The 27,365-nt window shown below is 43.9% G+C and overlaps 1 protein-coding gene across 7 annotated transcripts in view; it reads right to left on the bottom strand.

The window, feature by feature from the left end:
- Positions 1–27,365, bottom strand: part of LOC110528364 (plasma membrane calcium-transporting ATPase 1) — a 192,338-nt gene that overhangs the window by 89,983 nt on the left and 74,990 nt on the right. For 4 of the 7 annotated variants that reach the window (XM_036983969.2, XM_036983968.2, XM_090241752.1 and 1 more), the window contains exons 3-13: positions 13,541–13,738; positions 13,053–13,310; positions 12,323–12,448; positions 11,945–12,070; positions 6,155–6,331; positions 5,498–5,712; positions 5,114–5,356; positions 4,399–4,533; positions 4,064–4,173; positions 3,687–3,924; positions 1–175 (exon numbers count right to left, since the gene is read on the bottom strand). The exon at positions 1–175 is cut by the window's left edge and continues 5 nt beyond it. In XM_036983969.2, coding sequence (XP_036839864.1) covers positions 1–175; positions 3,687–3,924; positions 4,064–4,173; positions 4,399–4,533; positions 5,114–5,356; positions 5,498–5,712; positions 6,155–6,331; positions 11,945–12,070; positions 12,323–12,448; positions 13,053–13,310; positions 13,541–13,738 — 2,001 coding nt within the window. Of the gene's footprint in view, positions 176–3,686; positions 3,925–4,063; positions 4,174–4,398; positions 4,534–5,113; positions 5,357–5,497; positions 5,713–6,154; positions 6,332–10,338; positions 10,375–11,944; positions 12,071–12,322; positions 12,449–13,052; positions 13,311–13,540; positions 13,739–27,365 lie in introns of all 7 variants that reach the window. The other 3 variants (XM_021610379.3, XM_021610376.3, XM_021610377.3) reach the window with 1 other exon arrangement.

Raw genomic sequence — 27,365 nt, 5'->3', positions numbered from 1 at the left:
CCTGGTCATTACGGATCAGCTGGTTGAACTCTTTGCCCTCCAGACATAAGAAGTCCTCGCCTGGCAACAGGATGCCACACTTGGTTGCTATGGCACGGGCGGTGTTGATGTTGTCCCCGGTAACCATGCGGACGGTGATGCCAGCCCTCTGGCACTTGAGGATAGCATCAGGTACCTTTATGGGAGGGAGGAGAGAGTCATGACTAAGTTCACTACAAGGACATTGGTCATCTAGTACTGTGTAGTTATATGTCCACTTAAAAATGACTTTATTGGTATAGTACCAGTGCTGATCTCAGACCAGTCTGTGTAAGGTAAGTGTGTATCTGAGTGTATTCTGTATGTATATTCCCCTCCACACGTTCCCTACTCCATTTTGTACCACCGTTGATCTCAGTAACAGTGTCGCAGGTTATTTTAGTCTCCTTCTCAGCACGACAGTGTGAATCCCTGACAGCTTCTGCTCATTCTAGCGTGACCTCTCAACCCTCTGTGCGTGTGAGTCTCTCTCTCTGTGTGTCTGAGTGAAGTCTTGTGTAATTAGCCACCCTCAGCTATGTGATGAGTCACTCCTCATTAGACCAATCAGATCACTTATTTATAGATCATTAGAAACCCCTCACAGACGTCTGCCGATCACACCGCTGAGCCCACAACCCCTTCCCCCACCCCGTCTGCCCTCACACAAACCACTAAACGTGTAGCTACACTGTCTACACAACCCTCCCCCCACCCCCCACAATAACACAGAATCCTAAGGAAATAAATAACCCACTGTGGTGAATGCTCCCACACTAGCACTGGCAGACCACCTCATGTAAACATCCACTCACAGACCTACGATCGCTAACTCTTCAAAGTTCCCCGAACAGTCGCCCACATCTCTGGCCTTTATTTTGAACCATGATAACATCTCTGATGCTTTGCATTTTCCCTCAGTAATGCATTTGAATAATAAAATGACGCAGGTGTTCTTTCCCCATCTATCATGGTAATGAAGGGTGCCTCATCTGCATAATTAATGGATGATATTAGTGAATATTCTACATACCAGAAGCTCATTTCAGAGACGCTGCTGTCACGTAAATATCAGCGCTAAAGTGCACAGCCATTATAAATGTCCTAGCATGGCTGCTACAGTACAGTACCTTTCCACTAGCAGCTAGCCGCCCTTCCCTTCCAACCCCATTGGGAACTGGTAGAGTGTCTGTCACCCGCTGGCTACAAAGCTATTTCCATCCACTATGTTATCTGCTGCTGCTTGACATTCAAAACTCTAATGACTATCAGTGAGTCATGTGAAAGACACAGCAAGTGGCGGCCGGGCGGGGCAAGAAACTAGCTAATATTGTACAGCCACACTCTTTAAAATGGCTGTTTCAGCAGGATTCATAATGCTGTTTTCACCAGAGCTCAGTAGGTTCAGCACACTATCGGCCATATTGGCACCAAAAGCTGTTGATAATCCATTAACATTGTAATTCGCAGGTTCACGGGCTCTGGCTGGGGCTATAGAGAAGACTCTTTAGGAGACAAGAGGGCCATTTCAGTTCTCTAGGGCCGCAGTGGAGTGAGGAGGGTTGAACATGAGCGTGAACATGAACTCAATTGGCTACACTTACGTGTGATGTGTGTGATGTGTGTGTGTTTGTGTGTGTGTGTGAGTGTGAGAGAGAGACTGTGCATGTGTCTGTGTGTGCAGATGAGCTTTTCCTTCAAACACCAGCTCTCTAAATAGATACTGGCTGCCTGCAGTTATCGTAGCATAGCAGAACTTAGATCACTGCATCACTGGCCTCATGACACTGATTTGAACTATTTAATATGATACATTGTTGATATCAGTGTCATATGCACCCAGTCTCTTATTTAAGAAATAAGGCCAGAGGAGGTGTGGTATATGGCCAATATTCTTATGTACCACGCAACGCAGAGTGCCTAGACACAGCCCTTAGGTGCCTTATTGCTATTATAAACTGGTTACCAACGTAATTAGAGCTGTAAAAATAAATGTTTTGCCATACATATGGTGTATGGTCTGATATACCATGACTGTCAGCCAATCAGTATTCAGGTCTCAAACCACCCAGTTTATAATATAAGATATACCTCGTCTATAGTTCTTGGTCCTCATGCACTTATAAGTGGCTCTCAAATTGTTCCTCTCATTGACTGCTGCAGTCAATATGATATCATATGACTGGAGCCAGCAGGTTCCTGGGCTAATTCAATATATTTAATGGGGATCAGATGTTTGAGTCACACTGCAGCAAAACAGTTCATTATTTAATGGAAAATTGAACAGATCAACAAAATCCTTCAGCAGTGTTTTGGAGAAATCTTATTCTGACAAACAACAGTCCATTAAGACCTTTAGTATATTGGGCTTCATTATCTATACCTCTGATACTGTGGTCAACCTCCAAACAACATACTACACAGCTAATCTAAGCAGTCATATCCAACATCAGCTCTGAAGATATCAACTACAAACAAATATATATATATACACAGGACCAGTCAAAAGTTTGGACACACCTACTCATTCAAGGGTTTTTCTTTATTTGTATTATTTTCTACATTGTATAATAATAGTGAAGACATCAATACTATGAAATAACAAAGTGTTAAACAAATTCAAATAAATTTTACGTTTGAGATTCTTCAAAGTAGCCACCTTTTGCCTCAATGACAACTTTGCACACACTTGGCATTCTCTCAACCAGCTTCATGAGGCAGTCACCTTGAATGCATTTCAATTAATAGGTGTGCCTTGTTTAAAGTTCATTTGTGTAAGTCTTTCCTCAATGCGTTTGAGCCAATCAGCTGTGTTGTGACAAGGTAGGGGTGGTATACAGAAGATAGCCATATTTGGTGAAAGACCAAGTCCATATTATGGCAAGAACAGCTCAAATAAGCAAAGAGAAATGACAGTCCATCATCACTAAGGCATGAAGGTCAGTCAATTCTGAAAAATTCAAGAACTTTGAAAGTTTCTTCAAGTGCAGTCGCAAAAACCATCAAGCGCTATGATAAAACTGGCTCTCATGAGGACCACCACAGGAAAGGAAGACCCAGAGTTACCTCTGCTGCAGAGGATAAGTATATTAGAGTTACCAGCCTCAGAAATTGCAGCCCAAATAAATTCTTCACAGAGTTCGAGTAACAGACATATCTCAACATCAACTGTTCAGAGGAGACTGTGTGAATCAGGCCTTCATGGTCTAATTGCTGCAAACAATCACCCGACCTCAACCCAATTGAGATGGTTTGGGATGAGTTGGACTGCAGAGTGAATTAAAAGCCGCCAACAAGTGCTCAGCATATGTGGGAACTTCTTCAAGACTGTTGGAAAAGCATTCCTCATGCTGGTTGAGAGAATGCCAAGAGTGTGCAAAGCTGCCATCAAGGCAAATGGTGGCTACTTTGAAGAATCTCAAATATAAAATATATTTGTATAACACTTATTGGTTACTACATGATTCCATATGTATTATTTCATAGTTTTTATGTCTTCAGTATTATTCTACAATGTGGAAAATATTAAACACAAAGAAAAACCCTTGAATGAGTAGGTGTGTCCAAACTTTTGACTGGTACTGTATATTTATGCATTTTCTGATCAGTTAGAGGATGTTCACCAGAGCTTGTTTTGTTCAGGCAGAATGCGTCTGTCCATGTCTCACCTCAGGTCTGACAGGGTCTTCAATGCCGACCACACAGATGCAGGTGAGCTCGTTGAGGATATCGGCCTCGTTGTCCCAGTTTGGTTCTCCTGCCTCGGCAGGGAAGTCCCTGTAGGCCACACAGATGGTCCTTAGACCGTCACAGGCCATGGGCTCAATCACCACCTTCACCATCTCATCACGATCCTTAGGCTTGAAGATACGTGGCTCCCCGTTCGTGTCCAGGATACGGGAACATCTAGAGGGCGAGGAGGGAAGGGGGGGAAAGATAGAAAGATGGACTTGATCATCCACCCCCTCCTATCTTGGTGTATCCATTCATCAACGAAAGATATGACCAATCCCTTCCTCCCTCCCCCTCTCCCTCCACTCTGTACTTGCGTAGGACGATCTCGGAGGCTCCCTTGCTGTACATGCGAAAGCCGCTACCGTCTGTGTTTTTCAGCACCGTGCTCATGCTCTTACGGGAGGAGTTGAAGGTGTACACCTGGAAACACACCTCTCAGTTAGTTATAACTCCCATATTATCACAATATGCTATATCACTATAGTACACTAGTTTGTGTGTAAGTTAGCTTTCTGTAGGAATAACGGGCAGTAGGTTATTTGTAAATTTAGTCTTGGAGCCACACAGAACACACATTTATAAAAGTGAAATAAGTTACAGATTGCACATTTAACTTCATTGATACATTTTGAAGCAGCTACACACCTTATACAGCTTCTCCTCAGGAATCTCATCCCTGATTGGCTGGTAGTCCCTCTTCAGTTCCAGCACGAAGCCCAATAGGGAGCATTCTGTCTTGTTGCCAACGTGGCGGGGCAGACCTCCCTCCTTCGCTGGAGACTGGAGAAACAAACAAAACGTTACACACACCCTACCTACTGTATGCTACAAACATGTATATTTCATGAAGAAGACAAAGTAAAAGGAGCATTGAGATATGCATCCTACAGAGTGTAAAAGCAACCATAAAGAAATGCACTAGAGAAGAAGACTATGCATTTGTAAGGATGTGCACACACTGTGTACATATGACATGAAGCTCCAGATGTCGAAGCGCTATGGTCCAAGGAATGATCGAAGATGAGTGAGGGATTCTCCTAAGGGCTATTTAAAGCCTGCATCTTCAGTCTTATGTGATTATCTGGTGGTATTGATGGGAAGATGAATGAGTGGATAGAAAGCAGTATCATGTTTCTGGAATGTTATTATGGACCATCTTTACTGAAGACTGGGACGATATTAGCGTGTGCTTCAAGTGCCTCACTTAAGGATTTGTGTGTGTGTGTGGGTGTGTTTGTGTGTGAGAGTGAGCGGTGAAGGTTTATCGTTGCTCGTTCAATTTCTGCATTTGAGGATGGGTGTGTAAGTGTACAGTGTGTGTGTGTGTGTCTGTGTGTGCGTGCATCTCTCTCTCTCTCACCAGGATCTTAGTAGTATAGGCTGAGTTGATGGCGATGCTGTTGACCAGGACTTCCAGTGTGGATGGTTTGATGACGTCGGGTTCCGGTACTTTCTTGTAGTGTGTGTCTCCCAAGTAGGCCTGCACCACGGTCATACGGTTCATGGTGAGGGTGCCTGTCTTGTCAGAGCAGATGGTCGTAGCATTCCCCATCGTCTCACACGCATCCAGGTGACGCACCAGGTTATTGTCTTTCATCATTTTCTACACAGGGGACAAGACAGACAGAGGTCAGTGCTGTGTGTGTGTGACCTGACAGAGTAAGTCTGGGACATGGTGGCAGCTAGCGACAGCCCCTCTGGCACTGCCACTACCAGCACCGTGTGCGTGTTGGTTTGTGTGTACCTTGACAGAGTAGGCCAGAGAGATGGTGACGGCTAGAGGCAGCCCCTCAGGCACAGCCACCACCAGCACAGTGACTCCGATGATGAAGAACTTGACAAAGTACTGAATGTAGATGGGGGTACACTCCTTCAGCCATGGGCGACCCTGCACCCCGAACGTATCAATCACGAAGTACAGAATGAGAATGACCACCGTCACTGCTGACATGATCAGACCTGGGCAAAACAAACAAAGTATACTGTTTCTATCTGGAGGTCAAATCCAGGAGCAGGCATGTACAGATGTAGGACCTTAATTTGATCACCCTTAAAATGGTATTGTATTTCAGGTTTAAAAAGGCTTCCAAAGTTTGGAATTTCCACTGAAATTTCATACTTGATCGGCCCTTACGAAAAATGTTTAACCCCTACAAAAATGTCTATTGGTTATAATCCACATAATAATTCACATTTCCTGTTGCTGCAGGATTATTTTCCTACTGTAGCAAACTGGCTCAAATTACGATTTTACATCTGTATGTACACCTGTGTGTACATGTGTCAGGGTCCTAATGTTTTTAGACCTTCTCTATTCTTACCTGCCTTGCCGGTCTGCAATGTCTATGTGTGTGTGCCTGTGTAGGTCTGTGTGCACGTGCATCTCTGCCTCTGACCTCACCTGCCTTCCCGATTAGCACAGCCAGTTTGGTGAGTTTGCCCTGCAGCACAGACTTCTCCTTCTTGGTGATCTGAACCCTCTTCACCTGTTTGACCTCCACCTCTGGCTCCTTCTCCTCGGACTCAACCTCACTCTTCAGGGGCTGGATCTCCAGGGCAATGCCGTCCTGGGTCTTAGCTATGGGACAGGGTAGATGGATGAGGAAATAGGTAGGGTAGAGGGAGGTGGCAGTGGGAAGAGGGTGGTGGGGGTGGAGGAGGACAATTAGTGGTGGTGAAAAAGTTTGGGGAGGGTAAAGAGGGTAGTGATTGGAGGTTGGAGATGGTTGGTGGTGAGATTTGTTTGGGGGGGGGGGGGGGGGGGGGGGGGGGGTCAGGAGGAGGCAGGAGGAAGGGAGATCGAGGGGTTGTGGTTCAGTTCCGGTTGGAAGAGAGACAGAAACACGGTCACCAGACCACCAGACTCAGGTCCTGAGCAGTGATCCACTAAACCATGTGGATCATTTCATCTCTTAAACCAGAACAGATCCCTTGTGATCAACACTGATGTTATTATTTGTTGTTAGCAGTCAGTTTGATGGCAAATGCGATTTATTCTTCATTAAAGTAAAATTAGTACTCAATAATTAACTGATTGATTGTGTAAATACTCTAATGCATAAATGAAACATTGCGAAAGCAGGTGTTGGAAAGTGTAAACATACAGCACAGAATTCATCAGGAAATGCTTGAGATAAAGGTAAGGATTTAACAATACAAAACTGATTTGTAGCAGCATTTTAACGCTATACAACTTCTCCCAGATGGCGCATTTCCATACAGGATTTACCCCAGTGATTCACCCAAAACGTTCATATTTTTCTGTTTCCATCTATGCGGGCCGGAACCCGTGTCTCACTGGGCCATGGCTCTGGTGGACTTGCTTTCACCTGGGGCCAAAGCCAGGCCCCTGGTACTTTCAGCCTGCATTTACATAACAACGGCTAACTGTGAACACCTTTTCGCATAGCAACTGTCTTGATGATGCAGAGGTTGTTGATTCTGCTCTCCCCAAGTGTTTAGTGTGACTCTCCTGATGGAGACACAATTACACTAGAGTTAACATTAACATAAAACACTGCCGACACACTGGTGTGGGGGTAAGTCTCCATAGAAATGCGCCAAGAAGAGTCTATGGAGATGGTTTTTGGTTTAACATCATACATATAACAGAGAATATTTTCAGAACATGGAAGTACAGGTTGTAAATTCTACAATGGTTCCTTTGCGGGGGATTGTCAACTGAACGTATTTCATCTCTGCTACAGAGCTCAGTCATGTTTTACAAACGCAAATAAGATATTTGCCTTTGACCACTTCATATCTTATATTCGCTCTGTTTGTTCCCTAGGGCTGTCTCTTTTCCAGTATAAATAGTCCACAATATCTAAGGGCGAGTATAATAAAGGTGGTAAAATAAAAGATCAGTATTCTATGGTAATCAGTGTCATATGCATCGCTATGGATTCTATTTGTGGCCCATGCAAACTCAACACCAGTGAATTTAAAGTACATTCACAATCTAGTTGGATCATTTTGTAAACTTGTCATTTTTTCTGTAATGTTTTTTTTCTCACACTCCTTAAATGTCTGTACTTGAAGTCCCTTGTATTGAACATAGTGACTCTGCCACCCCTGAGAATAGGCCACCAGTCAGGGGATACCGAGTCAGATTAGACCAGACCCATCAGACTGAACACAGCCACACACTGTCTGGACTGGCAGACTGACGCACGGATGGATGGACTGACTCACAGACGGATGGACTGACTCACTGACGGATGGACTGACTCACTGACGGATGGACTGACTCACTGACGGATGGACTGACTCACAGACGGATGGACTGACTCACAGACGGATGGACTGACTCACTGACGGATGGACTGACTCACTGACGGATGGACTGACTCACAGACGGATGGACTGACTCACTGACGGATGGACTGACTCACTGACGGATGGACTGACTCACAGACGGATGGACTGACTCACAGACGGATGGACTGACTCACAGACGGATGGACTGACTCACTGACGGATGGACTGACTCACAGACGGATGGACTGACTCACAGACGGATGGACTGACTCACTGACGGATGGACTGACTCACAGACGGATGGACTGACTCACTGACGGATGGACTGACTCACAGACGGATGGACTGACTCACTGACGGATGGACTGACTCACAGACGGATGGACTGACTCACAGACGGATGGACTGACTCACTGACGGATGGACTGACTCACTGACGGATGGACTGACTCACTGACGGATGGACTGACTCACTGACGGATGGACTGACTCACTGACGGATGGACTGACTCACTGACGGATGGACTGACTCACTGACGGATGGACTGACTCACAGACGGATGGACTGACTCACAGACGGATGGACTGACTCACAGACGGATGGACTGACTCACTGACGGATGGACTGACTCACAGACGGATGCACAGCACTTACAGACGCAGCATGGACCACGACGAGGGGTGGGTGGGTGGGGGGTGGGGGGGGTTGGACGAGGGGTGGGGGGTGTTGGACGAGGGGTGGGTGGGGGGGGGGTCGGGGGGGGGGGGGGGGGGGGGGGGTTGCGAGTGTGTTACCCCTCAAAAAAACTCAAAGAAACTGACAAACTGAATAAAAGAGAACAAAAAACAAAGCAGAGATATACAACCACCACAAAAATAAAATGATGAGGTAGAAGACGAGGCTGCACATCTCCAGAGGTAGTTTTTTTTTGCGAAAGAGACAGAAAAATAAATAAAGAGAGGTAGAGTCAAACAGTGATCGCGAGAAGAGAGTACGAGACAGCATGAGGTCCTGAGCAACATCCTGGAAAGAGGCAACAGTGAGAGAAAAGAAACAGAATAGAAAAACAGAACAGAACAGACAACAATCCACAGCCCATTGATAATGTCAGGCTGCAACTCCCACAATGAGCCACTTCCCAGAGTTTGTACAGTCTCCCTAACCCCTTGACCCTAGTTCTGAAGTTAGCATTAGATAGATAGAAGAATTTACATTATAATTTTATATACAATGTCTATTATAATTCTGTTTAGATCCCTTCTTTAAACTAAGCCCAAAAACTATTACCAAATTCACAGATACTGAAACATGATATCAGGGGCCCTACCACTCCTATTCCATTTACTCTCAGGAGCCACAGATCACTTGGCATCCATAAAGCTACTGCACTGGATAAACTACTCATCAGTATGTGGACATTTTCAGAATATATATTTCATGTTGTGAATGCAGGTTGGGTCGACCTGTCCCTATTAATTTAATGTTGTCCTACTCTAGCATTAGCTACCGCTCCATGCTGGAGAGGAGAGAAGCTGTTTATTAGTGAAAGGCCAAGGGCGAGGGGAAGGAGAGAGGAGAGGGCAGGAGGGCTGGGGAGGGTCTGTGAGCAGCAGATGCTCAGGCCCTGGGAGGATGAGTGAGGGGGGGAGACAGCTTGGATGAGTTCTGGATGACACGTCACATGGAGGGTGGAGCGGTCCAGGCTAGGCAAGCTGTAAGAGCTACAACACCCCGGGTGTCTATCTAAACATAGCATGTGAGGATGAAACATTCTATTTGGGGCTAGTAGAACTAACCCTTTTGCAGCTCTGTGATTGAGGTAAAGATAAACCTATTTAGCCCTAGAAGGGATACAAATCTACTGGAGTTGTTGTGTTATTATTTTAACCCCATATAGCTCTGACGGATATACCTGCAGTAGTCTAGAACAGAAGGATAAAGAAGGATACTCCTGAGAAGCTCTGTGATTGATAATGGTTGACTACAGTTGTGTTATACTAACCCTTCATAGCTCTGAAGGATAAGGTCTACAACAGTAGTGCTGAATGCTAACCCTAGGTAGCCTTGAGATGGATATCGGTCTACAATAGTGGCATTGACGGCTAATCCCACTTCTCTTTCTGGGGACCAGTGGCAGGTGAGAGTTACATCCTTTCACAGGTAAAGCGAGGCGAGAAGAACCTCCCCTTTTCAGAAGGTGGAGGGAAGCGAGAGCATGAGAGAGAGAGAGGGAGAAAGGGAGAGAAAAGAGAGTGCATAAGACTGACACGAAACTCCCAGACTGCTGCTGAATGGAAGGGGAGAGGGAGGGATGGAGGGGTTACCTTTGTTGCGATTTTCGGGGGGTCCTTGTTTTTTACCTGTTCAGACAGAGAGAGAGTGCGGAATGCTGATAACATGGCTTAAAGGAAATTTAAAAAATCATAAAACCAAAACGAACAGAAGATCAAAACAATATAAATTCAAGTGTGTGTTGGGGGCTGGAACGGGCTGTCAGAGGAGAGAGACCACTAGTTGGTTTAAGGCTGTAGAGTAAAGTAGAGCATCAATCCACAGACAGCAGGATCAGTTACTGGTGACACTGGGCTCGTCTGTTTCAATCAATACATGTGTAACTAACGGAAATACGTTTTATAAGAACGCACATGCACCACACACACACCTCCCATCCACTCACTCATGGCCCTGTCTTGACATTTGGGGGGGGGGGGGGGGGGGTATGTGGAGATGAGGTGTGTGTGAACAGCAGTTGTCAGCTGAGCAGCAGCAAGCCCTGAAGCCTAATTTGGCCACTTTGCCCCCTCTCCTCTGCTCTCTGAGTCCCTGTATCAATATGTATGTGGCAGAGAGGTGTGTGTGTGTAAGTGTTTGACAGTCTTCGTGTGTGTGAAGGGAAAGTGTGTTTGAATGAGTGAGCATATAGAAGGTATGTCTGAGTCTGTGTGAAGGTGAGGGGGAGGTGTGGGACTGTGTGTGTGCTTCTAAGTATGTCTGCCCTCTTCCTCCATCCTCACTGTATACACCTGTCTCAGAGGAAGACAGACAGTTCAGCACCCAGTGTGCGTGCCTGTGCTGCAGCCAGTGTGTGCGTGTGCAACTAACTAGCCTTTACTTGCTCTGATCTACTCTAATAAAACCCATAACATTAAGGTCATGATGGCTGCGTTCCAACAGTTTCATGAACATTTGAAATCACAGCCTAATTTTGTGATGACTAAAGATGCCAATTGGAATGAGTCATTGTATTGCAGCTCCCTCCTCTGAGCTGGCACATTCAGCCCCTTTAGAATGAATGCCTGAAAAACAGAAATCTTAGCAAAAAAAACTCTTACCAAACAGAAAAGAAAACCCAAATAAGTGTTAGTATGGAACACAAGCTCAGTAGAGACCATGTAGATATATATGTAGATTAACTGCACTGGAGGCCTTAGTGTAGCTTGTTAAATTAGAACACATATGAAAGGGAGGGATGAAAGAGAGTGGAAATCCGTTATTCCTGACAGTGGGTCTGTGGTACGGGCATAGAATGACCACCCAATCATCCATGAACAGAACAGAACCACTCCGGGGAAGGAGTGGTCTAGAAAGGGCCTCGGTTTGGATGTGAAAACTAACACCGGGGATTAGATAAATAAGGACAGCGATGTCAAGGAAACTGAATGGAACCTCTGGCCTCCATGGTACAGTGTTTATCATGGCTGTCCCATCTTTCTTTACATCGTCCTAGAGTTCAACAGACTGGAGTAACTCATTCTTCCACTAGAATCTTACCTCGGGGAACCAGCAAACAGAGCGCTCACGTAGAAGGACAAGGATAGCTCGGTAGATCGAAACACACACACAGGAGACAGATTGGGGAAAAAGCCAGTCACTGACTCTCTGTGAACTGTTACCATGGCGATGTGCATTTGTCACCCCCCCATCTCTTACCTTTCTTGATCTTCTTTTCCTCGTCGCCGTCTCCCGCCCCCAGCAGAGTGAAGATGATTCCAGTCTGGGAGTTGAGACCCACTGCAGACACCACCATTCTACCTGATCCCTCCATCACATGGGTGCCTGGAGGAGGAAGGGGGAGAAAGAGAGAGGATAAGAAGAGAGTTGGGAAGGAGAGAGAGAGAGAGATAGATTAACAAAAAGGTCAGAACTGTGCTATATGTATGAATAACTGTACTGTATGTTATTCCATTGTCCTCAATTTTCAGTCTACATACTGTATCACACGACATATGTTTTCATTTAAAACAATAGAGGTCCTGACTGGGAAATTGAATGTCTGATAATAGTGATATTATGAATAAGCGCTCTCACCGGACAGCAGCATGGGGTCTTTCTCGAGGGACTTCCTGACTTGGTCTGATTCACCAGTCAGAGAGCTTTCGTCAATCTTCAGGTCGTTGCCCTGGATCAGGATACCATCAGCTGGCAGCAGATCACCTAGGAAACAGTTACACAATTATATGACTGTGATATACAATGTCTCACCGTATTCCGTACCTTTGTATATTTGGTCAATGTGTTACCTCATCATATTGGTTCATTGTATTCAGAGCTGGGTTCAAATATTATTTAGGGTATTTCAAATACTTTCAAAATCATTTGTAAGTAAGTATTTATATATTTTTTATTTCAAAACAAGTAGTTGAATATTGAAATACACTTGTAAAGTATTGGCATGTATTTGAAAAATACTAAAATACACAGTGTGTATACAAATAGTTTAATACTCCCACGCATTTGAACCAGGTCTGTTTGGTATTTTAGATAATGCAGGCCTATTTGGAACTAAGTATTTGAAAATACCTTCAAATAGTAGACTATTTATAGTAATTTATTTGAAAATACCTTCAAATACTTCCAATAGAAGTAGTTAATTAAGGCCACGTTATTTGAAAATACTCAAATAGACAGAAATTAAGTATTTAAATAACAAATACACATGTATTTAAACCAAGGTCTGACTGTATCCTGTCAGGGGAATGCCACAGCATGTTTCAATCAAGCACATTTTATCTCTTATTTTATCTGAACCATGTCTTACCGTATTTGATCTGGGCGATGTCTCCTGTCACTAGTTCGGACACAGGGATCTGGATGACCTGGCCTTTGCGGATGACGGTGAACTTTTGCTCCTGTTCGATGCGGCTCTGCAGCCCGCGGAATTGCTTCTCCTTGCTCCAGTCGTTAAACGCTGTCACCAAGACAACGATGGCAACAGAGAACAAGATGGCAGCGCCTTCGATCCAGCCCGCCTGCGCCTCGCCCTCATCCTCCACTCCAGATGCTGTCTCACCACACACTGGGGAAAGCAGAACACAGGACCACAACATGATCAGGTCAAGACCAGGTCAGTTATATAAGACCACAACACAACCAGGTCAGTGATACAAACAATGCCACAACACGACCAGGTCAGTGGAACAGGAAATGAAAACATTTGCAAACCCTCAATTCTCCCTTCATGCCCCAGTCCCCCTCACCACCCCTCCCACCCGTTGTAACTGCCCCGGGTTAGGGTGTACTACTCACGTTCGCTATCTCCCCCGGGAGGGTGGTAGAAGGACAGGCCCAGGGAGATGACGGCAGCAATCTCCAGGATGATGAGAGTAACATCCTGTAGGGCCTCCCACACCAGCGCCAGGAAAGACTTAGGCTTTTTAGGAGGGATGAAGTTCTTCCCAAACGCTGTGTGGCGCTTCTCCAGATCCACTGGGTTACCAGACAGACCTAAGAGAGAGGAGGAGAATAAGAGATTGAACAGACAGGTAATAGAGTAAACAGTTATCACAGAAATGCATACAACAAGATCAAACAATAGATGATGTTGAATATACAGTGCCTTGCGAAAGTATTCGGCCACTTTTAACTTTGCGACCTTTTGCCACATTTCAGGCTTCAAACATAAAGATATAAAACTGTATTTTTTTGTGAAGAATCAACAACAAGTGGGACACAATCATGAACTGGAACGACATTTATTGGATATTTCAAACTTTTTTAACAAATCAAAAACTGAAGAATTGGGCGTGCAAAATTATTCAGCCCCTTTACTTTCAGTGCAGCAAACTCTCTCCAGAAGTTCAGTGAGGATCTCTGAATGATCCAATGTTGACCTAAATGACTAATGATGATAAATACAATCCACCTGTGTGTAATCAAGTCTCCGTATAAATGCACCTGCACTGTGATAGTCTCAGAGGTCCGTTAAAAGCGCAGAGAGCATCATGAAGAACAAGGAACACACCAGGCAGGTCCGAGATACTGTTGTGAAGAAGTTTAAAGCCGGATTTGGATACAAAAAGATTTCCCAAGCTTTAAACCTCCCAAGGAGCACTGTGCAAGCGATAATATTGAAATGGAAGGAGTATCAGACCACTGCAAATCTATCAAGACCTGGCCATCCCTCTAAACTTTCAGCTCATACAAGGAGAAGACTGATCAGAGATGCAGCCAAGAGGCCCATGATCACTCTGGATGAACTGCAGAGATCTACAGCTGAGGTGGGAGACTCTGTCCATAGGACAACAATCAGTCGTATATTGCACAAATCTGGCCTTTATGGAAGAGTGGCAAGAAGAAAGACATTTCTTAAAGATATCCATAAAAAGTGTTGTTTAAAGATTGCCACAAGCAAACATGTGGAAGAAGGTGCTCTGGTCAGATGAAACTAAAATTTAACTTTTTGGCAACAATGCAAAACGTTATGTTTGGCGTAAAAGCAACACAGCTGAACACACCATCCCCACTGTCAAACATAGTGGTGGCAGCATCATGGTTTGGGCCTGCTTTTCTTCAGCAGGGACAGGGAAGATGGTTAAAATTGATGGGAAGATGGATGGAGCCAAATACAGGACCATTCTGGAAGAAAACCTGATGGAGTCTGCAAAAGACCTGAGACTGGGACGGAGATTTGTCTTCCAATAAGACAATGATCCAAAACATAAAGCAAAATCTACAATGGAATGGTTCAAAAATAAACATATCCAGGTGTTAGAATGGCCAAGTCAAAGTCCAGACCTGAATCCAATCGAGAATCTGTGGAAAGAACTGAAAACTGCTGTTCACAAATGCTCTCCATCCAACCTCACTGAGCTCGAGCTGTTTTGCAAGGAGGAATGGGAAAAAATTTCAGTCTCTCGATGTGCAAAACTGATAGAGACATACCCCAAGCGACTTACAGCTGTAATCGCAGCAAAAGGTGGCGCTACAAAGTATTAACTTAAGGGGGCTGAATAATTTTGCACGACCAATTTTTCAGTTTTTGATTTGTTAAAAAAGTTATCCAAATATCCAATAAATGTCGTTCCACTTCATGATTGTGTCCCACTTGTTGTTGATTCTTCACAAAAAAATACAGTTTTATATCTTTATGTTTGAAGCCTGAAATGTGGCAAAAGGTCGCAAAGTTCAAGGGGGCCGAATACTTTCGCAAGGCACTGTATACATTCAGCTTGACACAAGGCTACTTTAGAGGTATGAAAAATGCATGACAAACTTTTAGGATTAGAAATTATTAGGAGGTTCTATAGGTTGCTGTATTTGCCTTGGTTCAAAGGTCTAAACTGACTCTAAAATGCTGCCATACCAAATAGAAACAAGTAAAGCCGGCCGTTCAAACACACCCATCCACACCCCATGTCAGCCTCCCACTGTGGACACAATCTGCCAGGCAACTACTGCCAAAGGCTTTGACATTCATTTGGATAAAATACACAAACCAGTCCGAAAAACATGTTATCCCTTGTGTATTTTTCTACAATCAAACCTTTAGATCAACTGGTATTTCCCGAATTAAGATAAAAATACGTTTCATAGATTCCGAGTAATATATCATCACCTCATTGAAATCTTAATTGTTGCAAATAAATCTAGAAAACCGCAGAAAATACAAAGAGGTCAGTCAATGAGAAGACATGAGGCGTTTGAAAGGATCACAAGGCTGTTGTAATGTCTAACTACTGCTCTCCCTCCCCCACAGCCTATCCACACTGACTCTATGCCTATCCAGAGGTCTCTACCCACTCAGACGCACAAACCTTCACTGTCACTCTTACTCACATACACACATTCATATACACCCTCACTCACACACTCATCACTGACGCAACCCACTTACACCCATACATACACACACCCTTACCAACGCTGCTGCTAAAATTATTTTGGATTTGATTTATTATCGCTAATGTTAATTGATTACCATTGCCATAAGTATCTAATGTATCTATTTATCTACTGGTCACTATAACTTCTGTTTACATGTACAGTGGGGAGAACAAGTATTCGATTTTTACAGGTTTTCCTACTTACAAAGCATGTAGAGGTCTGTATTTCTTTATCATAGATACACTTCAACTGTGAGAGACGGAATCTAAAACAAAAATCCAGAAAATCACATTTTATGATTTTTAAGTAATTAATTTGCATTTTATTGCATGACATAAGTATTTGATACATCAGAAAAGCAGAACTTATTTGGTACAGAAACCTTTGTTTGCAATTACAGAGATCATACGTTTCCATGAAGTGCTTTGAAAGGCTGGTCATGGCTCACATCAACACCATCATCCCAGAAACCTTAGATCCACTCAAATTTGCATTCCGCCCCAACAAATCCACAGATGATACAATCTTTATTGCATTCCACACTGCCCTTTCACACCTGAACAAAAGGAACACCTATGTGAGAATGGTATTCATTGACAACAACTCAGCGTTCAACACCAAAGTGCCCTCAAAGCTCATCAATAAGCTAAGGAACCTGGGACTAAACACCTCCTGCTGCAACTGGATCCTGGACTTGCTGACGGGCCGCCCCCAGGTGGTAAGGGTAGGTACGCTGATCCTCAACACAGGGGCCCCTCAGGGGTGCGTGCTCAGTCCCCTCCTGTACTCCCAGTTCACTCACGACTGCACGGCCAAACACGACTCCAACACCATGATTAAATTTGCCGATGAGACGGCCTATAGGGAGGAGGCCAGAGACCTGGCCATGTGGTTTCAGGACAACAACCTCTCCCACAATGTGATTAGAGACAAAAGAGATGATTGTGGACTACAGGAAAAAGAGGACCGAGCACTCCCCCATTCTCAACGACGGGGCTGCAGTGGAGCAGGTTGAGAGCTTTAAGTTCCTTGGTGTCCACATCAGCAACAAACTAACATGGTCCAAGCACACCAAGACAGTTGTGAAGAGGGCACAACAAAACATATTCCCCCTCAGGAGATTGAAAAGATTTGGCATCGGTCCTCAGATCCTCAAAAAGGGTCTACAGCTGCACCATCGAGAGCTGATAACAAGTTCAAACAGGTGCCATTAATACAGGTAACGAGTGGAGGACAGAGGAGCCTCTTAAAGAAGAAGTTACAGGTCTGTGAGAGCCAGAAATCTTGCTTGTTTGTAGGTGACCAAATACTTATTTTCCACCATAATTTGCAAATAAATTCATAAAAAATCCTACAATGTGATTTTCTGGATTTTTTTTTCTCATTTTGTCTGTCATAGTTGAAGTGTACCTATGATGAAAATTACATGTCTTTCTCATATTTTTAAGTGGGAGAACTTGCACAATTGGTGGCTGACTAAATACTTTTTTGCCCCACTGTATCTGTACTTTGCTTCGTTCATCTTTCCCTCGATCCTGACTAGTCTCCCAGTCCCTGCCGCTGAAAGAATATCCCTACAGATGGTGGGATGGTGCCAGCTTTCCTCCAGACGTGACACATGGCATTCAGGTCTGAGAGTTTTTAAGTGCCTTTATTTAAGCTCCAAGAGGGGTGTCATGTACCTTTTACTGAGGAGTGGCTTCCATCTGGCCATTCTACCATAAAGGCCTGATTGGTGGAGAGCTGCAGAGATGGTTTTTCTTTTGGAAGGTTCTCCCATCTCCATAGAGGAACTCTGGAGCTCTGTCAGTGATAATCGGGTTCTTGGTCACCTCCCTGACCAAGGCTCTTCTCCCTAGATTGCTCAGTTTGGCCAGACGGCCAGCTCTATGAAGAGTCTTGGTGGTTCCAAACTTGTTCCATTTAAGAATTGTTAGATTCTGGGTTGAATTTAGAACATTGATATACTCCGCAGTATAGTATCTGACGAGTGAAAGAGACTGGTTTTTACATCAGAAGTTAATGGTTTTTACATCAGAAGTTAATGGTTATCTTTAGGAGCCAGATGTCTTTGGAATGTGTTGGGTGGACGGGAGGAAATCACGGGATTGCTATAGGGAATACGGGTGAGATCTTTGGATTAGGCATCAAGGGGGTTGAGGTCAGGTCAGATCCCCTAACCTCTTGAGTGTAGGGGGCAGTATTTTGATGTTTCTATGAAAAACATACCCAAATGAAACTGCCTATTTCTCAGGCCCAGAATCTAGAATATGCATATAATTGTCAGATTAGGATAGAAAACAATCTAAAGTTTTCAAAAATGTCCAAATATTGTCTAGCTATTTGTAATGTTTTGTCTGCTGAGAGAGATGTCCTTACATAAACTCTTGGTTTGCTTTCGCCGAAAAGCTTTTTCGAAACCTAACACACCAGGCGGATTAACAACAAGCTAAGCTGTGTTTTGCTATATTGCACTTGTGATTTCATGAAAATTTAATATTTTTAGTAATTTAATTTGAATTTGGCGCTCTGCAATTCAGCGGATGTTGACGAAAATGATCCCTTTAAAGGGATTGGTGCGCCAAGAAGTTAAGGGAGAAAGAATGGTTTATTACCCTATCACTTCGCCTTCCTGTCGAACCATAAAAGATGTAAGGGTTGGAGAGAAGGAGTGCCTAAATTGGAGTATATATACTTGTGGTGGTGGAAACATGTTTTGTCTGAATGCAGCTGTATTGACTCTCTGGGAAGAATGTCTGTTGAGTGTTTTACTCTGAGAATTAGAACCTAAAGGAATGATGGAGGCCACTGTGTTCTTCGGGACCTTCAATGCTGCAGAAAGTTTTTGGTGCCCTTCCCCAGAACTGTGCCTCGACACAATCCTGTCACGGAGCTCTACGGACAATTTCTTCAAACTCATGGCTTGGTGTTTGCTCTGACATGCATTGTCAACTGTGGGACCAAATCATGTCCAATCAATTGGATTTACCACATGTGGACATCAATCAAGTTGTAGAAACATCTCAGGGATGATCAATGGAAACAGGATGCACCTGATCTCAATTTCGAGTCTCATAGCAAAGGGTCTGAATACTTAGGTAATAAGGGATTTTATTTGCAAAAACGGGGTGCTGTGTGTAGATTGATGAGGAAACAATTTAATGTAATACATTTTAGAGTAAGGCTATAACATAACAAAATGTAGGAAAAGTCAAGGGCTCCGAACACTTTCCCAATGCCCTGTACATCATACAATGAAATGCTTATTTTCAGGTTCCTTCTCTGCAATGCAACAACAATAAGAAATAGTAAAAAATAAGAATACGAAATAAGTAAATGGCTTAGTAGAATAGAATAAACATTTTAGCAGAAGTATAATACATGAAGGCACAATTTCTAGTTCAAGATTTACATGTGTATTGGGGAAAGAGGGGATGGGGTCATGTGTTTAAATTCAGCAGTATAATAAGAGTTTGGGGGCAGCAGTTGTGATGTGTGTGTAGCATGAATGTATATGTGTGTGGGTGTGTGCATGAGCAAGTCCATGTGTGCTAAGTGTGGAGAATCAGAATCAGAGCAGGTGGTCAGTCCAGTTCTAGTGTTCAGCAGTCTGATGCTTGTAGATACCAACAGGATCAGAGACAGTTTCTATCAGACCCCATGCTCCGATACTGCCTGCCCAACGGTAAGGGAGAGAACAGCTTGTGGCTTGGGTGTGTGGGGTCCTTGATGATGCTGCGTGCCTTCCTCAGGCACTGTTTCGAGTATATGTCCTGGATGAGTGGAAGCACGGTCCCAGCGATATACTGGGCTGTCTTTACCACTCACTGGAGGGCCTTGTGGTCGTGCAGGGAGCATTTTCCATAAAAGGCTGTGATGCAACCTGTGAGGATGCTCTCGATGGCGCAACGGTAGTATTTGGAGAGGACCCGGCAAGTCAAATTTCTTCAGGCGCTTTAGGAACTAGAGGTGTTTTTGAACCCTCTTGACAAAAGCGGTAGTGTTGTTGGTAAATGAAGGTAATGGACAAGTCCTCAGTGAAGTGAACGCCGAGGAACATAAAAACTTGTGACTCATGACTCTCTAATACAGTCCCATTGACATGGACATGTTCCCTCTGCTTCCTGAAGTGAACAATCAACTCAATTGATTTGCTGACATTGAGGGAGAGGTTATTATCGTGACACCACAACGCCAGTTCATCACGCCCAATTTTTCAGTTTTTGATTTGTTAAAAAAGTTTGAAATATCCAATAAATGTCGTTCCACTTCATGATTGTGTCCCACTTGTTGTTGATTCTTCACAAAAAAATACAGTTTTATATCTTTATGTTTGAAGCCTGAAATGTGGCAAAAGGTCACAAAGTTCAAGGGGGCCGAATACTTTCGCAAGGCACTGTATCGTGCAAAGCCACGCAGTCTTGCAAAGACACTTTGGTGTCATGCAAAGCCCATGAGGGGCCCCTGTGTTACGAGTCAGTGTGGAGGAGGTGTTGTTGCCTATCCTCACAGCATTCTATTTTTTTATTTATTGAATCTTTATTTAACTAGGCAAGTCAGTTAAGAACAAGTTCTTATTTACAATGACGGCTTAAGAACAGTGGGTTAACTGCCTTGTTCAGGGGCAGAACGACAGATTTGACCTTTTTTTACCTTTACCCAAGCTTGGGGATTCGATCAAGCTACCTTTGAGTTACTGGCCCAACACTTTAACCACTAGGCTACCTGCCGCCCCATGTGGTCTGCCGTCAGCAAGTCCAGGATCCAGTTGCAGAGGGTGGTGTCTAGACCAAGGGCTCGGAGCTTGGAGGGAACAATAGTGTCGTATGGTGAACTGTAGCCAATGAACAGCATTCTCACATAGCTGTTCCTCTTGTCCAGATGTGTTATGGCCGTGTGAATAGCGATGGAAATGGCAGTGGGTCCAGTGTGCCTGGCATGCTGGCATTGATGTGGGCCATGACCAGATTCTCTAAGCACTTCCTAATGACAGAGGTGAGCGTGACAGGGCAATAGTCATTTGGGCATATCACCTTTTATTTCTTGTGAGGGGGTGAGTAGAGAGGAGTGAGAGAAAAAAATGGTAGGAGAGGGGAAAGAAAGAGAGAGAGGGGGAATCAAGAAACAGAGAGAAGGAGAAGGGGCAATGGGGTTGAGAGAGGGAGGGAGAAGAAAGATAAAAGAGAGGGAAAAGAGAGAAGAAGAAAGAGAGTGATGAGTAATTTGGTTGCAACCTCTAACATCTATTTGTTTTAGGCCAGCAGGTTTAGTCTGACCCTGGCCTCAATGACCACAAGCTGAGAACAGTGGAAGGCAGAGTACAACACCCTTTAACTACAGAGTACTGGAGCCTTGATCTACAGACAGATACAGTAGTTAGCCTATCCTCTTAACCTCCCCTCCCCTCAGTGGTCAAATAAAGGAAGCAGAAAAAAGTCACAAAACAAAACACTGCTGCCAAGCAATTTCTGTCTAGTCTGGAGAGCTATCAAAAGTGACAGAGTATTCTATGGACTGGCCGTCTGCCCAGAGTCCTGTTCTGTTAGTGTAGCCTTCCAGTTACCCTGATAAATGTCAAGTGTTACTCACTTTTACATTGTGTCCCTTTCTCATCCCTCTGTTTCCATGGGCAGTAATAGAGGAGCAAGTGCAGAGGGTGGAGAGGGAGTGGTATAGAGGAAACCATTTGGAGAGCGAGAGAGCGACCATGGGGAGGAGAGAGCATTGACATCAACAGCAACTCAAAACGTTTGATCTTGCCTCATCAAAAATATAAAATGTTTTGTGTTTTGCTGACTAACCTAAAAGGGAACTCGCCACACACAGCCTGACAGGAAATACATATTTACACGGCCACCGTCGTCCGGCGAGCAGCGTGTTATGGGATGGCGGCCGCAGAAGGGGCCAATTAATTATTTTATTCAACCTTTATTTCAACAGGGAAGACATATTGAGACCTAGGCCTCTTAAAAATGCGCCCTGTATATACACAACATAAATATACACATTATACCCTAACTAACTAACTACAGTACAGTACAGTACAGTACATGGCCTTGTCATTATAGAGCATTGTGTATAGATTGATGAGGAAGAAAAACAATTGAATCCATTTTAGAATAAGCTTTAACGTAACAAAATGTGGAAAAAGTCATTTATTTATGAAGAAATAAGGCCAGGGCAGTAATGAGCTAATAGGTTATTATGTGGGATAATGTATCTCTGTGGGTGAAACAAATGTCAAATGGAGAGAAAATATCATTGGTAGGAGATTACATGTACAGTGCATTCGGAAAATATTCAGTATACTTTTTCCACTTTGTTACGTTACAGCCTTATTCTAAAATAGATTAAATAAAACATTTTCCTCAATCTACATCCAATACCCCATAATAACAAAGCAAATTTTTTTTAGAAATGCTTGAAAATGAATTTAAAAAAATATTTACCGATAAAAAATATTTACCTAAGTATTCAGACCCTTTGCTATGAGACTCAGGTGCATCCTGTTTCCAATGATCATCCTTGAGATGTTTCTACAACTTGATTGGAGTCCACTTGTGGTAAATTAAATTGATTGGACATGATTTGGAAAGACACACACCTGTCTATATAAGGTCCCACAGTTGACAGTGCATGTCAGAGCAAAAAACAAGACATGAGTTTGAAAGAATTGTCCATAGAGGTCCGAGACAGGATTGTGTTGAGGCACAGATCTGGTGACGGGTACCAAAACATTTCTGCAGCATTGAAGGTCCCCAAGAACACAGTGGCCTCCATCATTCTTAAATGGAAGAAGTTTGGACCCACCAAGACTCTTCCTAGAGATGGCCGACCGGCCAAACTGAGCCATAAGGGGAGAATGGCCTTGGTCAGGGAGGTGACCATGATCCCGATGGTCACTCTGACAGAGCTCTAGAGTTGCTCTGTGGAGATGGGGGAACCTTTCAGAAGGACAACCATCTATGCAGCACTCCACCAATCAGGCCTTTATGGTAGAGTGGCCAGACGGAAGGCACCTAAAGGACTCTCAGACCTTGAGAAACAAGATTCTCTGGTCTGATGAAACCAAGATTGAATTCTTCGGCCTGACTGCCAAGCATCACATCTGGAGGAAACCTGGCACCATCCCTGCGGTGAAGCATGGTGGTGGCAGCATCATGCTGTGGTGATGTTTTTCTGCAGCATGGACTGGGAGACTAGTCAGGATTGAGGCAAAGATGAATGGAGCAAAGTACAGAGAGACCCTTGATGAAAATCTGCTCCAGAGCGCTCAGGATCTCAGACTGGGGCGAAGGTTCACCTTCCAACAGGACAACGACCCTAAGCACAGAGCCAAAACAACGCTTCGGGACAAGTCTCTGCATGTCCTTGAGTGGCCCAGCCAGAGCCCAGACTTGAACCTGATTGAAGAGAAACCTGAAAATAGCTGTGCAGTCACGCTCCCCATCCAACCTGACAGAGCTTGAGAGGATCTGCAGAGAAAATTGGGAGTAACTCCCCAATACAGGTGTGCAAAGCTTGTAGCGTCATACCCAAGAATCTCTGCCAATTGTGTTTCAACAAAGTACTGAGTAAAGGGTCTGAATACTTATGTAAATGTGATATTTCAGTTGTTTATTTTAAATACATTTTTAAAACCTGTTTTTGTTTTCTCATTATGGGGTATTGTGTGTAGATTGATGAGGGAAAAAAAGATTTAATCCATTTTAGAATAAGGCTGTAAAGTAACAAAATGTGGAAAAAGTCAAGGGGTCTGAATATTTTCTGAATGCACTGTATTTCTGTGAGTAGCCTAAAAAATAAATCAAAGCAGAAAGTACTTCTCATGCAGCATGGCCACATGCTGAGTACATGGGGTATTGTGTAGATTCTTTTTCACTTGCTCACGTTGAATTTTGTGCGAACACATGCTTTCTCTGGACACTTGCTTGTGGCAGCAGATTTGCAAAGGACTGCGCTGTGAATGTGAAGTAAATACCATTGTCAGACTTTCCCTTGCTTCAGAAGAGAGAAAATTAGTTGAAGATTATTCTCTATTCTCTTCACTCCCTATCCCTCATTTTCTGGGTGATTTGTGATGTTTTATTTGTGCTTCCCATGACACACACACACACACACACACACACACACACACACACACAGTAGTATGTTTGTTGTATTTTCAGGGCACATTTGTAAAAGCGATGGCTTAACTGTTAAAATAAAGGTACAAAAATAAATACAAATATTCTTTCTCCACCTTCCTCTTTCCTCCTCGCCTCTCTTTCTCAGTCTGACCTTTCCGTTTGATCTTATCCTTTTCTTTATATTCTATGCCCCTCCCTCTCTATGTGTTGGTCACTGACTTCATCAATGTGCTGCTATATTGGCAGCTCATCAGGACATACAGCTAACCAGTCTCTCCCACCCTCCACCCTCTCTCACTTACTCCCTCCAATATTTCGATGTCCTCTCTTTCTCCCTCCCACCTCTTTTTCACTCCCACTTCCGCCTCTCCCTCACCTCTTCCCTTTTCTCCCAATCTTTCTCCCTCCCACCTCTCTTTCCCTCCCTCTTCCGCCTCTCCCTCACCTCTTCCCTTTTCTCCCAATCTTTCTCCCTCCCACCTCTTTTTCCCTCCCACTTCCGCCTCTCCCTCACCTCTTCCCTTTTCTCCCAATCTTTCTCCCTCCCACCTCTTTATCCCTCCCTCTTCCGCCTCTCCCTCACCTCTTCCCTTTTCTCCCAATCTTTCTCCCTCCCACCTCTCTTTTCCTCCCTCTTCCGCCTCTCCCTCACCTCTTCCCTTTTCTCCCAATCTTTCTCCCTCCCACCTCTCTTTCCCTCCCTCTTCCGCCTCTCCCTCACCTCTTCCCTTTTCTCCCAATCTTTCTTGTCTTTCCATTTCTCTCACTGCTGAAGCAATACTCTGCTTCTTGCCTTTCTTTCTCTTTATTGCTACTTTTTCAGTCTCTCTTTCACTCTCTTTCAGCAACCAAATATTATTTTTCTGGCCATTGCTCTCCTCTTTCACTGTGTAATTTGTTCTTCTCCCGCTGTCTTTTTCTCTGTCTCTCTGAGTGGTGGGATTATGGAGGGAGGTTTTAGAAGTGTCCAGAGTCCTGGGGTTTTGATCATATTCCCTCTCTGTGCCAACTGGCCTGTGAAGCCTGATATTCCTTCACTCACTTCTCTAAATCTTCCCTCGCTCCCTCTTGCTCCATCTCCCTTTACATCCCTCATTCTCCCCGCCTCCACCTCTCAACCATTCCATCTCCCTCTATCATCCTTATTTTCCCCACACATTCTTCCCTTTCCCTCCCCTTCTTTCTCTCCTCTCCATAATTTCTCTCTCTCACTCTCTATAGTGTTAAAGGTGATAAAACGAGAACAGTCTAATAAGGATTGATATGGGATGGGGGATCCCCCTGTTTCTCCTGCCCACCGCCAGTGTCACCATTTTACTGTTAATGGTCTATGCCGGCTTTTACTGCAGAGGCAGCGAAGTGATTTGTGTGCCCTCCGACACTTTTACTAGATTGGGAATTTGTCCAAGAGCATCCGAGGCTTTCTGGAGGAATAACGGAAAATCAAAGGCTCCTCTAGGACAAAAGACAACAGTCTCTTCCCTAAGCTATCTGTATAGACACGCATTACACTTTCCTTACATTGTGTTTCTTTTTATCTCTCAAAATCTCTTCTCCGAGCCAAGTTTGAAACCATGGCGACCTCACTATTGTGCAACTTAACTGACTTTTAAGGGGTATTCTGTACAATTAAGGAAGTCACCTTCAGGCTACTCTCTGTCCTGTTTGGCTACTGGCAGACCCAGGCTTCACGGACGGACGGACGGACGGACGGACAGACAAGACTCGTCTCGTCAGAAAGAAGTGCAAATGACCTGACAGGAGAAAAATAAAAACAACAAATAGATAAAATAGCAGGGAAAGGTAGTGGGACTACGACCATTTGTGAAGCTATTTTGATCATTACTCAGATAAAAAAAAACAAGAAAAATCCCTACTGTTTATACAGATTGATAAAGAGAGAGAGTGTGAGTGATAGCGAAAATCCGGATCATAATCGGACACAGTAAGTCCACCTTTAACAGGACACCGCCATTCTCTGGAGGAGTCACCTTTCCCGTCATGTATGTTGTTTTGCTCTCTCTCTCTGAGGGACCACAGACGTCTTGTGCTTCCTGAACACATCGGCGGCAGCAGGCACAAACTCTCATGGAGGGAAGAGTTTCCCTCACCCTCTAAATTCAATTCAATTCAAAGGGGCTTAATTGGCCTGGGAAACACATGTTTACATTGACAAAGCAAGTAAAATAGACAAACAATTTACAAAAGACAAACTCTCTATCTCTCCCTTGCTTCCACCCCTTTCTATTTCTCAGTCCTTTACTATCTATGTTATGTCAATCTCTCTCCATCTCTTTGTTTCCCTCTCATCTTTTCACTTCTTATACCTTCCCATATCTCTCTCTCACCATTTTATCCTACATTTACATGTTAGTCATTTAGCAGATACTCTTTTCCAGAGCGATTTATCGTAGTGCGTACATACATTTGTGGTACTGGTCCCTTATTGGGAATCGAACTCACAACCCTGGCGTTGCAAGTGCCACGCTCTACCAACTGAGCCACACTTGAATCACATCATTAGAAGTTTACTTGAATAATTAACAGCCAATGACTCATAATACTAGAAATGGTAATGTAGTGTGGTTGATAAGAAACAAGTAAACCTCCAGAGAACTACCTCCCTGTATGACTCACTCCCTAACATCTGCTTTCAGGGGATTAGAGGAAAACATTCACATCTCTGATCTACACGATTGATATAGAAGTGCCATCTACTTAATGTGCTTCATCCATCTCCAGATGAACAGAAAGTAACAGCTTGATAATTGTGGTGGTGGTGTTCCACTGGGAATCCTAATGTAATACATGTGGTCCTGTGTGGCGCAGTTGGTAGAGCATGGTGTTTGCAACGTCACGATCGTGGTATATCAGTCTCAATTCCCGCTGGGGCCACCTGGAAATATATAAACGCATAACTATCTATCTATGTATGTACAGTGCCTTGCGAAAGTATTCGGCCCCCTTGAACTTTGCGACCTTTTGCCACACAAAACTGTATTTTTTTGTGAAGAATCAACAACAAGTGGGACACAATCATGAAGTGGAACGACATTTATTGGATATTTCAAACTTTTTTAACAAATCAAAAACTGAAAAATTGGGCGTGCAAAATTATT

This window comes from Oncorhynchus mykiss, chromosome 7 (assembly GCF_057628025.1).
Source record: "Oncorhynchus mykiss isolate SJ-2025 chromosome 7, ASM5762802v1, whole genome shotgun sequence".
NCBI classification, from domain to species: domain Eukaryota; kingdom Metazoa; phylum Chordata; class Actinopteri; order Salmoniformes; family Salmonidae; genus Oncorhynchus; species Oncorhynchus mykiss.
Note: the sequence above shows the minus strand (reverse complement) of the source record. Positions and strands in the feature narration are given on the sequence as shown.